This window comes from Sinocyclocheilus grahami, unplaced genomic scaffold (assembly GCF_001515645.1).
Source record: "Sinocyclocheilus grahami isolate Dianchi unplaced genomic scaffold, SAMN03320097.WGS_v1.1 scaffold533.1, whole genome shotgun sequence".
Lineage (NCBI taxonomy): Eukaryota > Metazoa > Chordata > Actinopteri > Cypriniformes > Cyprinidae > Sinocyclocheilus > Sinocyclocheilus grahami.
This window is the reverse complement of record NW_015505712.1, coordinates 4,101-20,995: the sequence shown is the minus strand read 5'-3', so window position 1 is coordinate 20,995 and position 16,895 is coordinate 4,101. Positions and strand designations below refer to the sequence as shown.

Genomic DNA, 16,895 nt, shown 5'->3' with positions numbered 1-16,895 from the left:
ACTGTTTTTTTTTTTTTTTACATGATTCCCAATTATTTATATTCATGATTTCTAGTATTTTTACAGTCTTTACATTTTTTATTTCAGTGTTGTAATTAGCAATTCATTTATTTTTATCTTTGAAGCAGATTTGTTATGTGACAGCGTTAGTTAAAGTTTCTTAAGGGTCAAGATCAAGTTATCTGCATCTTCTGCGCTCCATCAAACCACTCCCATAATAGCTGTCACCACTCAAATTAATGCATGGCTCAGATTAATTGTATAGCATGTGTGTAAGACTCCAGTACAATTATAATGTAATTATTTCATCACAAATACATTTTTCAATGAGTAAACCTGGCTGTGTCTATAGTGTTATAGATTATAACTACACAACATTATAATATTTTTTTGTATTCATTTTTTAATTATCATTGTAAATTACTGTCCCTGGATCAGTAGGATACTCTTCTAATAAATCAGTGGCTGGGACAGATTGTAAGTATCAGTTCTGCTTACAAAGATGCAATCTAATCCTGTTTACATGAAAAATGCGTGCTCCCGAGCAGGTTTAAGCTTAAGGACCTGTTGCTATGACAGCAACTCCGGGATGAGCTTCGAAGAACCAACCAATCCAAGATCATGCCAAATCATCAACAAACAAATCCAGCTAACTGAGTTAGCGACGTACAAAGAGCGGGCCCCTTATCTATGTATGGAGCACTGGCTGTTGTCAGACAAAAATCTCACTGAATTATTACAATTAATGGCAAAAAGAATGTTTGGAAATATAAATGGATGTTTCCTACTGACACACTACGGCAAAAGATATACTGCAAAAAATATCTGACTTAAAACCATTTTTGTTGGTGAGAATGCTAATTATTATCAATGTTAAAAACTGATTTTTTTCAGGATTCTTTGATGAACAAAATTCAAAAGAACAGCGTTTGATTTGTAAACACATCTCTTCCATCTTCATTTGACCATCTAACTCTAGCACTCTCTATTCTAATTCTATTGTATCTATTTGTTTTCTTTTTTATTAAAAACAAACAAACAAAACAAAACTTGACCCTCTAACACTTGCACTCTCTATCGATTTCTAACTACCTGTTTTTTTGTTTTGTTTTTTAAAGAGAGAGAGCCTCTAACACTACATTTCTCTAATCTTTTTCTATTTTATCTAATTGTTTTTTTTATTTATTATAAAAAATACCCTCTAACACTACTTACTTTTTCTATTTGCTTTTCTTTTATTAATTATAAATATTAAAAAAAACCTTGCTACTGTGTTGAGCTAACCGAGACTTGTCATAGCACTTGCATATTATTGCTCTTTTGTTGGTTTTGATTGCTTCTTTTGTCCTCGTTTGTAGGTCTCTTTGGATAAAAGCATCTGCTAAATGATTAAAATGTAAACATAATGTAACTGTAATTGCACTGTTAATTCCATTCAATTTGTGAAACAATTCTTCAAAAATAATGTTTGGGTTCCACATTAATAGCAGAAGTTAGAAAGACATGAGGGTAACTTAATGACTGAATTGTCAACCAGAGCTGAAATGAAAATGAGTTCCTCTTATTTATTTGTTTATATTTCATAATGTTCTATTCTAGGTCTGTCTGGTTATGAGTTTAGTGACACTGAAGTGGCCTGTTGCTGTCATCTGTGTTTGTTGTCTCAGAGGCTAATGTGGGTTTTGATGAAAAGCAAAAACTAAATTCAGGTCTAAAAACATGGACTGAACATGAAGAAACCAAAAAAATACTTGAAACAGTGATTGCACTGAAATCTCTTATGATGTAGAGAGCTCTACAATCTAACATAAGAGCCAACCAATTATATAAATCTGTATTCTAGCAGAGCATTTATGTTGTTAGGATTTTCAGGATCTGAATCAATTATGTTGTTAGGCTGTCAGGAGCATTTGATTAAATTTGATGTAGCAGTCATAATTGTTCAGATCGAGAACTTATTTCAGTTAAGAAGTATTTCACCAAAATGAACATAATGCTGTGTTTTTTTTATATGCACTCTTATAGGTCAAAAAATAAATCCTGGTGGGAAAATGTTGAATAAAAACTGTTGTTTTTTGACACAAGTGGGAACTAATGCAGTACAAAAGGTTCTCTGTGGAATCTACGCTTGAGAGGCAAGGCATTAGACATTTCGATTAGCAGGACCAATCGCTATTCCATATTCAAGATTATTCAAGCGGATTTAAAAAACCACTTGAGGAGTAAATGGAGATGGTCTCCCACCTACCGTTTTTGTCTCTCACGTCCCACATCCACTCACTCTCTTTGAACGGTCACTCTGAATTCATTCTTCTCTATATACTGCCTGTTCTTGACAAGTACCACTTGATAAATCTTACCCATGAACCCCTGAGAGTTACCTCATCATGATTGGCTCCACAAATGTATTATCGATCCTCTAACAGTGTCATGTCGTTCATGAGACAACACATCTACCAGGACTTCAGTTATGGAAAAAATATATATTTTAACATAGTGTGCCGTGCATGTGGGATATGGCTTCCAGCAGCAATTAAATCATGCATTTGTCTGTACATATTTTGAAGATATAAATAACAATTTACTGATGTTCTGCAGAGGTCCTGCAAATATTCAGATGCTGTTGTCCTTTCCTCTCTGCATGTTCACTGCAATCCAGTTTGTCGCGGCAGTGTATTCCAGAGATTATATAAATCTGGAACTGCACCACACCGAGACAAAACAGGTTCAGATAATGACATGGTTTAGTTGACCATGGAGAAACCTGCATTTTAACAAACCCAAGAAAGAAAATGTTATTTATTTGTCTGTGCTTTTGAATCCCACATGGGGGGCATCTGACTAACTACATTGATCTGTTGTCTGTGACATACATCACAAATGAGTTCTGGACTGTTTATAGCAAATGTTTTTATTCCCCTTGCAGCTGGCGCCAGATGATGCGTGGAAGTGCCCCCACTGTAAGCAGATGCAGCAGGGTATGGTGAAGATGAGCTTATGGACCCTGCCTGACATCCTCATCCTGCACCTCAAGCGTTTTCGCCAGGTGGGCAAACGGCGAAACAAGCTCTCCACCCTCATTCGCGTTCCGATAAGCGGTCTGGATATGACTCCCCATGTGGTGAAACGCAGTCAGAGCATGAAGAATCTGGCCCCGTGGCCTGCAACTTGGAAACATGGCGATACTGACTTCCTTTATGACCTGTATGCAGTCTGTAACCACCACGGAGGCATGCATGGAGGCCATTACACAGGTGAGTGTGCTGGGATCTCTGATAGTAAGAAGCAAGGGGTTATTTGTCCATTTAAAATGCTTTTTTTTCTTTTATAATTGTTATACAGTACATGCCATTTTTTGATGCTTCTTCAACTATAGGTGATTGAGTTTCATTCTGTGACATAAAACTAATGAAAAAAGTCACTTTTTACACTCTCACTAGTTTATTTGTCATATTTGAATACATGCATTATAGGTGAATTCTTATATGCTGTTTTTAATATTCTATGGTGGAAATATGAATTAAATGGAGGTTGGGGGATATGAGTGAAATGTCACCACAAATCCTAGTAAATCATATAAGCAGGTATATAAGAATAAAGAAAATAAAATAAGATTGAACAAAATTAGATGAAGGCTTAGTTGCATTATTATTATTAAGTTGTGCCCAATTATTTATTTGTAATTTGTAATTCCCATTAGGAATAGGACTGAGGAAGATCTCATTTTAGTAACAGGATCCACAAATTCTCCTCCTTCTCTATGAAATCACTATCTCTTAGAAATTTTGATCACTAAACTTGCAAATAAAGGTGCATCAATTATAGTACAGCATGCTAAGAAAGACAGTATAAACAAGGAATTTTGTCACAAATGTCTATGCTATTTTTTATAGAATGTATTGTGAAATATTATTCCAATTTAAAATAACTGTTTTCTATTTTAATATACTTTAAAATATAATTTATTCCTGTGATACAAAGCTGAATTTTCATCAGCCATTACTATGGTCTTCAGTGTCACATGATCCTTCAGAAATCATTTTAATACACTGATTTATTATCAATGTTGGAAACAGTTGTGCTGCTTAATATTTTTGTTTGGAACCTGTTATAGTTTTTACAGGATTCTTTGATGAATAAAAGGTTTAAAATTATGTATATATTATATATATGTATATTAAAATAATTTAAAATTAAAGAAATATTTTGTATTGTTATACAATGTACAATTTTTTTCTTTCTTTTTTTTTATTCATACTTTTATTCAGCAAGGATGTGTTAAATTGATACAAAAAGTGATAGTAAAGACTTACTTAAATAGACAATATTTCTATTTTCTTTCAGAAATAATTGTTAGAAAGGATTACAATTTAAGATTGGTACTTTTGAACAGTGTAAAGGCAGTATGTGTGTGTGTGTGTGTGTGTATATATATATATATATATATATATATATATATATATATATATATATATATATATATATATATATATATATACACACACACACACACACACACACACACAGATTACAGCGTATGTCTTTGTAAAACAGCCTATTGTAGGAACTCCGTGGATGGCCACTGGTACAGTTATGACGACAGCAGTGTGGAGATTGTGCCAGAGGAGGAACTGTGCACACGAGGGGCATATATCCTGTTCTACCAGAGAAGAAATGTCATCCCACCCTGGTCCGCCAACAGCTCGGTCAGAGGTGAGTAAATGAGCCTTTGTGGTCACACTGCAGATGGAGGCTGACTGACCTTTTTCGCAGTGGATCAAAGTTAGGCAGAAATCAGCTGAAATCGTTTTTTTCCCTCATATATATATTGCAATGTGAATGTTCCACAGTCATTGCAAGAAAAAATGTCCTCTTACCAGGGACAGAATTTTGAGTGTAGGACCAGGTTTTCTTACCGTTGTACAAGTCATTTTCTCTTACAAGCTAAATTGACAGTATTTGCAGTATGCAAATATAAACATTTCTACTTTTACCTCTCCCCAGGTTTTGAAAATGAATGAAGGGTTTTTTTTAGTTCATTTTGACTGGTGGCTAAGATGCCACTGCCTATGCATGATTTGGTCGTCATGGAAACGATAATACAGAACATGTGCAGATGATGAATTTTAGTTATTAAAAATGAAGGGGCAGTGAGAGAGTGCAGCATGCTTTAAGCCCATGTCTAGGAGGAACATGGACCAGCCACTAAACAGTCTTTATCGTCTCATTGTGCAGGTTCCACCAGCTCCTCTATGTCAGATCACTGGCTCATCCGTTTGAATGGTGACAGTAAAAGAGGAAGTATGGTATCACGGTCTTCCACAACATGCCCTTCTTCCATCCCAGACTCCCCAGAGTCTCCCGTCTTTCAAAATGAACCCTCAATAGAAGAGAGAGGTGAGTCTACCCATCCAGTTTGTTTCTGTCGTTGTAAATAAGAAATGTAAATACTAAAAGGATGTTCCTTGACAGAGATTTCATCATAGTTCTTCACTTTTGTTGTGTTGTGGGAAAGTGTTTTCCACCATGTGGTAAATATTGTGTAAATATCAGTGTCTCTAGGTGGTTTTGAAAGCAGACCTTTAGTGCGAGGAATCCAAGGGCGTAGCGTAAGCATGAAAAGTCCCACCAAGACCAAAATGCTCCCACTGCGATGGTCCTTTGGAAACAAAGACCGCCACAAACCTGCCCAGGCTCCTGGCCAGGCTCCTGCAGAGCTGGTGGAGTATTTAGAGTCTGGCAGAAGGCCAAGATGCACCAAAGACCCCATTGTTGCCCTAATGACTCGACCTTCCGATAAAGAAAGCGGTAAAGAAGAAGATACAAAAAAATCCACAGCCAAATCTACAAGCCACAGCAGCCTCGGACGTCCAGAGTTTCTCAAAATACCACGGAGTCAAGAAAGAAGTAGCTCAGAGAAAGCAATGGGCCAACAACCCAGCAGCAGCAGTAGACCAAGAGAAGATGGAACTTTGACCAGACGGAGCAGCAGAAAATCAAAACAGGACAAATCACAGTCCAGAAACAGCTCCGGCACAGAGATCCAATCCAGTTCCAGTGGTCCAAGCGGGTGGGAAACAGCGCAGAGGGATGATCCAGGCGAGGAGCGACAACATCTGGAGGAGAAACAGAGAAAAGGGCAGGAGACAAAACATCACGACAGTGTCTTTGCTTTTCTTAAAGGTGGTTTCATGAAGAAAGACTCGCTTCGGAGGTCTCGAGACAGTGAATCTGTGAAAAGGGGTGACGCAGAGGTGAAAAGCCCATCTGGAGTTTCACTCTCCAATGGGACACACAAAAAAACTTCAGAAGGTAAAGCTAATAGCACTAACCAAGTTCGTAGCAGACTCGGAGATGAATTTGCAAATGGCAAGGTGAGTCGTGGGTCATCAGACATCAAACGCTCACAAAGTTCTTCCAATATTCAAAGCAAGGCCGATCTAAGCTTAAGAAGGACGGCATCTCTACACAGGAACGGCACGTCAGCGGCTCAGCCGCAGAGCATTCCTATGGACAGGGGCTCTCAGAACACCCTGCAACGCACACGCTACAGCACAAACTCACTGGGTAGAAAGAAGGCAGTCCCTGAATCGAGCTTCTGAGACTTACACCCAAGTATCACAACAACGTAGCAAATATCTAAAAGCCCACGTAAGAACTATGTTGAGAAAGTAAGGTTTGAAATGATGGCAGCACACTATGAAGTTGCACATACATTTGGAATAAGTGGATGATATTTTTGTTCACTTTTCTCTGCTTATATGAAGTGCCTCTGAACCAGAACTATTTTTTTTATTTTTGTCAGATTGTGTTTTGGCACTGGAAGTACATTACACACTGGCCTCTGCACCATGATTTTGAATTGAAAAATGATTTGCCTCGGATTTGATTTTTATGTGCCACTAAATAGATTTATCACCTGTAATACATGAAGGGAATCGCTATATATATATATATAACTTTTATGATTCTGTAGCTTGTACTGACTGGCTGCTAACCTCTCATGGGTTTTCATGACATTTATCAAAGATGTCAGTTCTTGCACTTTCAGTGAATTTATTGCACCACTGTCTGACTTAATCATGCTCTCCGACCAAAACATAAAGCTTATTAATTTTTGCTTGCTTTGCAGTATGCATTAAGACATTTACGTATAAAATTATCTTTAAAAAGTATGAAATCTAACAGAATCTAAAGGGGTGAGATACAGTATCTTTCTAATGCTCTATCACATATGTACAAGGATGGCATGTTGACAACACAATGTATTAGACAGAACACCTTAGTAAAACACTGTCATTCTGAAAAGCACAATCACAACAACATCACCTTATCACCAGTGGTTTAATCCATCGCCTAAACCTAGTTTGAATGCAGTAACAAGAAGCTGATTAACTTAAAGGATAGTACACCAAAAAATGTAAATTGTCATTGTTTTCTCACCCTCATGTTGTTCCAAACATGTTTGACTTTTTTCATTAATAGACCACAAACAAGATATGTTAAGCAGGATGTCCATGCTGCTCTTTTCCATTCAAAGAAAGTTAATGGTAACCAGCAACTATCAAGCTCCAAAATGATGACACCATTAAGCCTTTAAAGCCTATTTGATACATTTACATTACCTCTAAATTATCTATATAATCAAAACATCACTAACAAACCTGTTCTACTTGTCCAACACATTTGTCTGCCCTCTGATTGATGGTATGTGCTTTTTAGCAAGTATAAGGCCTTTTAGTATAATTGTAAAAATGTCCACCTTCTGTTCGTGGTACATGTCTTTTTGCTGTGAAATCTAGATTCTTATAAAGTAAATTTAAGAATTACATTTATAGTGTTATTAATGTTTCAATACTGGACGGAAGTTAGGTTTACACACACACACACACACACACACACACACACAGACACAAGTATTAGTTAATAATGATAGTCTTAAATTCTTTTAAAAGTGCTTTTTTTTCTCACACAAATTCATCATATGGCTTCAGAACACTTGACATTTATCAGACTTGTAAGATGGGCTACTTTTAGTGTGCTGTTCGATATATTTGTAGGTTGACACCCCCAGTCATCATTGACTTTCATTGTATGAAAAAGAGCAGTGTGAATATTCTGCTAAAGTGTTGAAAAAAAAGCAAGAAAAACATACAGGTTTGAAACAACAATGTTCATTTTTTTCATTCCTTTAATGAAGCTCATCTGAAAATGTTTGATGTGTTCAAATAACGTGGAGATCTAGCAATACCAATGACTGCAGAATAAAGAAAAGCCTCAATGTAACCAGTAAAGTGACCTTAAAGAGTACACATCTATGACACAAATTGTGTTGGGCTCTAATTGCTCGGAACAAGTCAGAATATGTCACATTACTATTTGGACTAATTAGGTCCATATGTCCATTAATCAGATGAATAACACATGACAAACAGTCATTCTTATGTATCCCTCTCTAGAAGCATTTAAATAGTCTGAATGCAGCTCATTCAACTATACTGCTATATATGCACTGCAAAGCTCATTCTTCTGCAAAATATAACATTTTTGCATTATCAAAGATTAAAATAGCTTCTTTTCTCTCAGTGTGATTGTGATTGAATTAGAACTCAAATATCAAACTGAATCAAAATCCCACATTTGTGTGTTAAATTAATCTAACACGTCATAGACCAAACAGAAACTGTCCTGTTGATTATTGCACATGGTATGGAATATTCACTAGCTCCTCAAATGTAAAATACTATGTTCATCTCTTTGCAATCTAGGCTCATTGGAAAAACATGCCTCTACCTCCATTTTTGCAAAACTCTAAAAACGTACCTATACATAATATTCACAACAGTTTCCAGCTGAAATGAACACTAGTGGAGGTAAAACACTAACAACTTTTATTCTTTTTTACACAAATTTTGATTACAGGAGCAGATTATTTATTAATAAAGACTTATTTTTGTGCAGTTCCTTGCACAATTTTATGTTATGAACCGTTTTACCACAGTGCATGATTTGTAAACTAATACTGTACATAGTGTTTGCATCATGTGACCAGCTCCATATGTTATGCTCCATCTGATATAGTAAACTTGCTCTGTAACTCACCTAGTACAGCACTGCAAATGTGATGCAGAGCACTTCCGCAGGAGTGCTGCTGAAACACAAGTCACAGCAAAAGAGCTCAAAGACTTAAATGACATGGCAAATGTGTCTTTATCTCATGATTTTAACAATTTATTGTTAGTGGTATTGTATGTCAGATGTGATAGAGCATTCACATTTAGCACCACAAACGTTTCATTTATAAACTGTGACAATTTGTACAACAACCAGTGTAATGAAACATTGCCAGATTCACATCCACCTGTTTGGAGTATTAAACGTTAGCAGTGATTCTTGCATGCTTGAGTGCAAAAAGCAACAATATAATATGGCCGAAATGTTGCCACAGGCAGTGTGTGTGTGTGTGTGTGTGTGTGTGTGTGTGTGTGTAATGTTATGCAGTAAAGTTTGAATTGCACTGTAGAATAAGGTTTAATTATTGATAAATGTACATGCTGTTTCTATATCACACAGTTTATATTAGTTTTTGTTGATCTGAATAAGCAAAGATATGAAATGAAGGTTTGTTTGTTTCAGTGCTCAAACACTGTCATAAGAAAAAAAGCGTATAGTTATATTGCATTTATTTTGTCCATTACTGTGCTGTTGAAGTTAATATGCAATCGCACCAGATAAGAGATGATTTACAGTTTTAAAGTTTTCAGCATAAATTGAAAAAATCAAGGAAAAACATTTTTTTTTCCAGCTTCGTTGAAATGTAAGTTTTTGTCTTCTGTCAACATCTAATCATCCCTGTTATTTTGTTGAGTTATGTCAAAGGGGTTATGCAAAAAGCAGCAATTACACAGCATGTAACAGGATTTGTGTAGACACAAAGGTCTGCTCCCCAAGAGCATTTTGTTTTTTTCCATTCCCATGCTTCCAAAATAATCTTACTTTTTACTATGCTTGAAATAATACTTGTACTGACAAGACAATGAATGAAGGAATCTTACCCTGAAATCTTCTCTTTTTTTATTTGGTTTTTAAGATGTTTTATATGCAACTTTTTATAAACATATTGTTGTGTGTGTGTGTGTGTGTGTGTGTATTATACAAAAAAATCAATGGAGAATATATCTGAGAATAGCATATATATAGGGATAGATTATATGTACAATTCAAATTATCATTGAATTATTGCAGAAGGGTACATGTTCTGCTGTCAAGATGATCATATACAGGTTTGAGTGGACCTGTGTCTATACAATAACAATAAACAGATATATTTTTGTATAATTTCTGAAATTAAAAAGACATTGTATTCACGTCACGTTTCTTAGACTCTTTTAGTTTCAGCATTTATCTTGATTCACATCTAAAAGTGTGTTTATTTACATACTGAATGACACTAAAACTGTCACTTTGACTGTGAAAAACTCTTTTTGCTTTGGCTACAATAGCTCCAGTTCCTGAGGGAGTCTTCACAGTGCATGCAAAGAGCAGCTTGATCCATTCCTCATCAGCATGCTCTACCCTATAGTCTCCATCCTCAGTTTGAAGACATTGGTGTCAATGTTTCAGTATCTCTGCTGTGTCAAGTAGAAATCTAAATTCTGGTATTTTTCTGTATTTATTCACAAAAGCTTGATTTACATCATTTTGATCAAATTGAATTAAGAAATTTACTATGCACTTCAGAATTATATAATTCTGCCATAATTGTTGTAATATTACAAGGAGGGCAAGGACAAGAAAGTGATGCTTGATTTGTCTGCCTGCTAGAGATCTGTAATTATCTCTGAGATGTTTGGGACCACTGAAAACTGTCTGGGGAAAAAAAGCCACACATACAAACTTAGATAATTGGCAAATTCCTCTTACCTTTGCTGTATATGTTAACATTCTGTATAGGTGTTTTTAAAAACAGACAATAGTGCACCCCAAAATGAAAGTTCTGTCATCATCCTCATGTTTCAAATTTTTATGATAACTATAAAGTTTCTTCTGTGGAATACGAAAGAGCAGGTTAGGCAGAATGTTAGAGACTGATAATCTCAGTCACCATTCACATTCATTGCAGCTCTTTTCCACATAATGAAAGTCAATTGTGTGGGCAGAAATTGTCAATGGACAATTGTCTATAGTGTCGATAGTGTAGCAATCCATGGAGCAGAGCAAACACAGAAGTCACTTTCAAAACAAGAACCTTTCTGTTGGTCAGTACAATGAATTAAATCTATGTGGGGAACTTCTTTCCCCTCACACAAAACTCCTGATCAAGCACAGATTCCCATTGGAATGACTGGATTTCTCCTGTAAAATTTTCCATAGCAACAGTAAATGTGACTGCACTTTGAGACTGTCATTCTGCTAAACATTTCATTTTGTATTTAATGGAAAAACATAAGTCACTTTAACAGGTTAGAAACAACATGAGGGTGATTAGATGAAACTTTAATAAAAAAATTTCATCTTTGATGTTTCATCCGTCTCTGTTTACAGCATTGCTACATTTAAAGGACAAATAATAGGTTCATATGAGACCTACAATAGATTGCTAATTTAAACATTTTATTTAATATTTACTGCAATTGTGTCTTTAGCCATCAGCTCCTACACGTTCTGATTAACTACTATGAAAGAAGGTGAAACAGAGAATTGAGGGTGAAGCTTATAAACTTTTAGGAAAGAAATCAAGTTCATGCTGTAACGAAGGCAGTCGTGATGACGGAGTTGGGGATCCAAAAGCAAGGCTTTATTTCATAGAGTGTAGTCATAACAGGCAGGGTCAAACACCAACAAACAATAACATCCAAGGCACAGGCAAAAGAGTAATCCACAAGACAGGCAAAAGTCAGGGCAGGCAGCAATAAATCACAAACAAGGTAACTGTCCACGGATCAAAACACGAGAAAGGCTAAATCTAGGAAACTCAAGAGGGCTAAAATCACCAGCGAAGACAGAGTGTGTGTGTGCTATTCTTATAGTTCTACTAATATGAGGCAGCTGTTAACTGGTAATGGAGTCCTAAGTGAATGGCAAGGTACAGAATGGAGTGTACCAATAGGGCAAAAACACCCCTGAGTAAAGGTAAGTTTATAATGCACACATGGATTAGCAGTTAAAACTTTGCGGTTTGCTTTGCATTCTATAAATGTAAAATTCTCTCTTTCTTGTTTGTTTGCTTGCTTTATTGAGATATTATGTCGGATGTTTGTATTTTGAAGTGTAAAGCTAATTATTTTATTTTATGTACATTTCGTATCTTCATTATTATCAAAATAATCTGGCTAATTTTGCATGCATTGAATGCATTTATACAACTCAATCTGAATCAATATGACATCCATTTAAATATATATTATGCCTGGTGTTATTCAGATGCATCAATTACTGACTGAGATTGTGTTATTTTATCATTATTCAATTATTCAGTTCTCAAAATGCATAACTTCACATAGAATGTTTGATTTATTATTTTACTTAAACAACTTTTGAAAAAAAAAAAAAAAATCAGAGGACAGTTTGAAGTTTACTCTGTATGATAAATGCACTGCAGAGTAGTTCAGATGAGTCAGATCTCATGTTTTCAGCCTTAAATGGCATCTCATAAAGTTCCACACACAGAGATGACATCAGTGAGCCCTTAGTCTGCTTAATACAAGGTTGGCAAAAGGGTTTATACTTTGGAAGTGTAAAGTCCATATGCTATTGTTAACCACATCTCAAGGTAACCAAAGCAATTGGGAGCTTAAAGGTTGTTATTTTGAGGATCTGTCTCCTTGAGTATACTCAGAAACATTATTAAGGTGACGAGTCTAGATGGAGGGGTCTTAGACTTCTTTAAATATATTTTTCTGTTACAGGTAAACAAATCATTAACAGAGTGATGGTTATATAAAAGTTCTGGATAAACAGTTTTCTCTTTCTGTGTTATTTATGTCTTTATATACCTAGTTAACTAACTAATGATAGGCTCAACATATAAAACTCAAGGAATTCAGATTGTGATTTTGTTATTTAATTTAGCCTGTCGGTTAATGACATGACACTTTTGTCAGCATTTATTAATGAATTTAAAAAATATAATCAGTGTGACTTGAATATACTATGATGAATATGATTTTAATTTCTGAATTATAATTAATTTTAATACTTATCAAAATAGGTCAGAAATGTCAGGGCAATACAATTGTCTGAAATCACAATGAAGAAAAAAAATGTCTGATGAAAAGAATAACATTTTGGAAATTAAAACCTTAAAAAGTAGGTTGGTATATGTTTTATTTTTATTTATTATAGAGAAATATATATATATATATATATATATATATATATATATATATATATATATATATATATATATATATATATATTAACATCATAACCAAGTGGCTTCAGTGTTTAGATTATTAATAATTAAAAAACTATTTTCTTGTGGCACTTACTCCTCCCAGGCGATAAAGTTGTGACAGAAATAAACAATTCAGTTCACAATCACGTATTCAAGATGTGAGGAAAATGTGTTATTACCTTTTACTTCATGGTTACACTGCATGACACACAGTCCTTAAATTTAAACCTTTATTGTGAATGGTATGAATGTTTTTAAAAAACATTTGCAACATGAATAGATAGAGTACATTTGACATATTCACTGACCGTCCCCCCTCTTTTTTTTCTTGTTTTTGTTTCCTGTTATGGATTATCAACTCTTTACTGAGTGCACCTGTGTGTGCACTATAGGATTTATGGAGTGAAGTGTGATTATAGAAAAGAATGCATTTGCTTTCAAGATTTGCCACTCAGAAGCCATATTAAAGGGGTCATATGATGCGATTTCAAGTTTTCCTTTCTCTTTGGAGTGTCACAAGCTCTTGGTGCATAAAGAAGATCTGTAAAGTTGCAAAGACTAAAGTCTCAAATCCAAAGAGATATTCTTTATAAAAGTTAAGAGTCAACCACGCCTACCTAAAATGGCTCGTTCTAACACGCCCCCACATATCTACCTCACTATGTGGAAATATTAGCATAATGCCGCCCAAATGTGCACTCAAAGAAAGAAGGCGGGGTTTCAGGAACAACAGTCAAAAAAAAAAAGGGAAAATTCCGACTTTGCTATGACAATCTGATGCTTCTGAATCAGCGACTGTAAGTATGTTTTGTTATTAGTTTAAGTATTTGCTATTGACTGTTCAAATGCAGAGTTTTGCGCAGCACAGAGTTACGCGACGTGTGTGTGAGGGGAACAGGGTCACATCACAGGAGAGTGAACTGCCTGTCAGAAATCATAGCACGTCAGCTGTCTTAACCGCTGCTTGTGTACTGCATCATCACTGTGTCACGCGATTCTGTTGTCCTTTCGGGTTTGAACTGATGGTAAAACTAACAACATTATTAACTGTCTAATGACTGTTTGATATTTACTTTGAAAGCTGAAGCTGCGATTATGGTAAGGGGAATTACATTTCTGACGCGTGCTTGTGGTATTCGGCCAATCACAATGCACTGGGTCAGCTGGCCAATCAGAGCAGACTGTGCTTGTCAAAGGAGGGGGCTTTGTTGAAAACGACGTGTTTGAGAGAGGCGGGGCAAAGAGGACCCGCAATAATGTACAGTATTTGAAAAATAATGTGTTTTTTGAACATTAAAGCATGTCAAGATATTCTGTTACACCAAATACACAAAATAATGATCTTTAAAATAGCATCATATGACCCCTTTAATGACTTTCACAGGAATGATTTTAATGAGCAATTGCCATTGCTGCAATTTAGAATTGCTGAAGTGTCTACAGTCTTTTGGCGGCATCTTGAAGTAAAAGGCTGGTATTACACAAATTTTATATATATATATATATATGTTTACACCATGTTGTATATGGTTATACCTTGTCAGATGAATATTGTATATTATCTATTCCTCTATGGACTTAACTGGGGGTTAAGATTAGTTTAATGACATCCAGCATATAAAGGGTCAATGTATAGAGAAATAGGTGCCTCTGTTACCATGAGACTGTCTGTTGCTATGACAAAATGTTATGTATTCATCAACTCATACTGCTGATGACTTTGCAATATTCTTCATAAATAAAACAAGAACCATCAGCGACCAATTCTCCACACCACAAACTGACAAAAACTTCATAACCACAAATACTCCTTCTCTCTCCTCCTTCTCTCCACTCTCGGAGGCAGACGTTTTTAAACTTATCCTTTCCAATCATCCTACTACCTGTACGCTTGATCCTATCCCCACTCACCTCCTTCAGGCCATTTCTTCTTCAGTTATACCCACGCTCACTCACATTATCAATCTCTCTCTTCACTCTGATACATTTCCCACAGCATTCAAGCAGGCTCAGGTAACCCCACTGCTTAAAAAACCCTCTCTAAATCCAGCACTTTTAGAAACTACAGACCGGTAGTTTTCCTTCTTCCTTCTTACGTTCATTGCAAAGACACTTGAGCGAGTTGTGTTCAACCAACTCTCTGTTTCTTGCACAGAACAACCACATGGACAGCAACCAATCTGGCTTCAAAAGCGGCCACTTAACTGAGACTGCACTGTTCTCGGTTACTGAAACCCTGAGACTGGCAAGAGCAGCTTCCAAATCCTCAGTACTCATCTTGCTGGATCTGTCTGCTGCTTTTGATACAGTTAACCACCAGATCCTCCTGTCCACACTCATGAAGATGGGCGTCTCAGGAACCGCACTCCAGTGGTTCAAGTCTAACCTCTCTGGTAGGTCCTTCAGGGTGTCTTGGAGGGGTGAGGTTTCTAAGTCACAACTTCTTGCTACTGGGGTTCCTCAAGGCTCAGTGCTTGGACCACTTCTCTTCTCCATCTACATGTCATCTTTAGGATCTGTCATTCAGAAGCATGGCATTTCCTATCATTGCTATGCTGTTGACACTCAACTCTACTTCTTATTCCAACCAGATGATCCGACGGTAGCTATTCGCATTGCAGCCTATCTGACAGACATTTCTGACTGGATGAAGGATCATCACCTTCAACTCAACCTTGCTAAGCAACCCAGCACTTCATCACAACCTGGGCTAAGTTCTACAATACAGCTAGGTTTGTCAACCATAACTCCTTCCAGGACAGCCAGGAACCTTGGAGTTGTGATGGACGATCAGTTAAGCTTCACACACCATATTGCTACAACGGCCCGGTCCTGCAGGTTTGCCTTATACAACATTAGGAAGATTAGACCCTTCCTAACAGAGCAGACCACACAACTCCTTGTCCAAGCTCTTGTTCTCTTCAGACTGGACTATTGTTATGCTCTCTTGGCGGGCCTTCCTGCACGTACATGTACTATCAAGCCTCTACAACTGATCCAGAATGCAGCAGCCAGAGTGGTCTTCAACGAGCCGAAGAAAGCTCACGTAACACCTCTCTTCTTCAGCTTGCACTGGCTACAATAACCACTCACATCAAATTCAAGGTACTGATGATTGCCTACAAGGCAACCACTGGCGCGGCAGCAATATACCTAAACTCGCTAGTTCTGACCTACGCGCCCTCCAGAAGCTTGCGTTCCGCAAGTGAATGATGCCTTGTGGTGCCATCCCAAATAGGCACAAAATCATTCTCACTGACCTTTTCCTGGACTGTCCCCAGCTGGTGGAACCACCTGCCCATCTCAGTCCGAGTCTTTAGCAATTTTCAAAAAACATCTAAAGACACATCTTTTTCGTCCATCACCTGACCAATTAATACTAGCACTTACCTATTCTATTCTATTTGGTCTAATTTATATATAATATTATATATATATATATATATATATATACATAAACCTTGATATGTGCACTGTAATAGACTATCTGAGACTTGAC

General features: G+C 36.4%; 1 protein-coding gene across 1 annotated transcript in view; it reads left to right on the top strand.

Annotated features, from left to right (window-relative positions):
• Positions 1-8,127, top strand: part of LOC107555366 (ubiquitin carboxyl-terminal hydrolase 43-like) — a 109,825-nt gene extending 101,698 nt beyond the window's left edge. The window contains exons 12-15 of the mRNA XM_016238129.1: positions 2,927-3,254; positions 4,555-4,713; positions 5,236-5,397; positions 5,554-8,127. Of these exons, the coding sequence (XP_016093615.1) occupies positions 2,927-3,254; positions 4,555-4,713; positions 5,236-5,397; positions 5,554-6,602 (1,698 nt within the window). The 3' untranslated portion in view covers positions 6,603-8,127. The remainder of the gene's footprint in view (positions 1-2,926; positions 3,255-4,554; positions 4,714-5,235; positions 5,398-5,553) is intronic.
• The last annotated feature ends 8,768 nt before the right edge of the window (positions 8,128-16,895 follow it).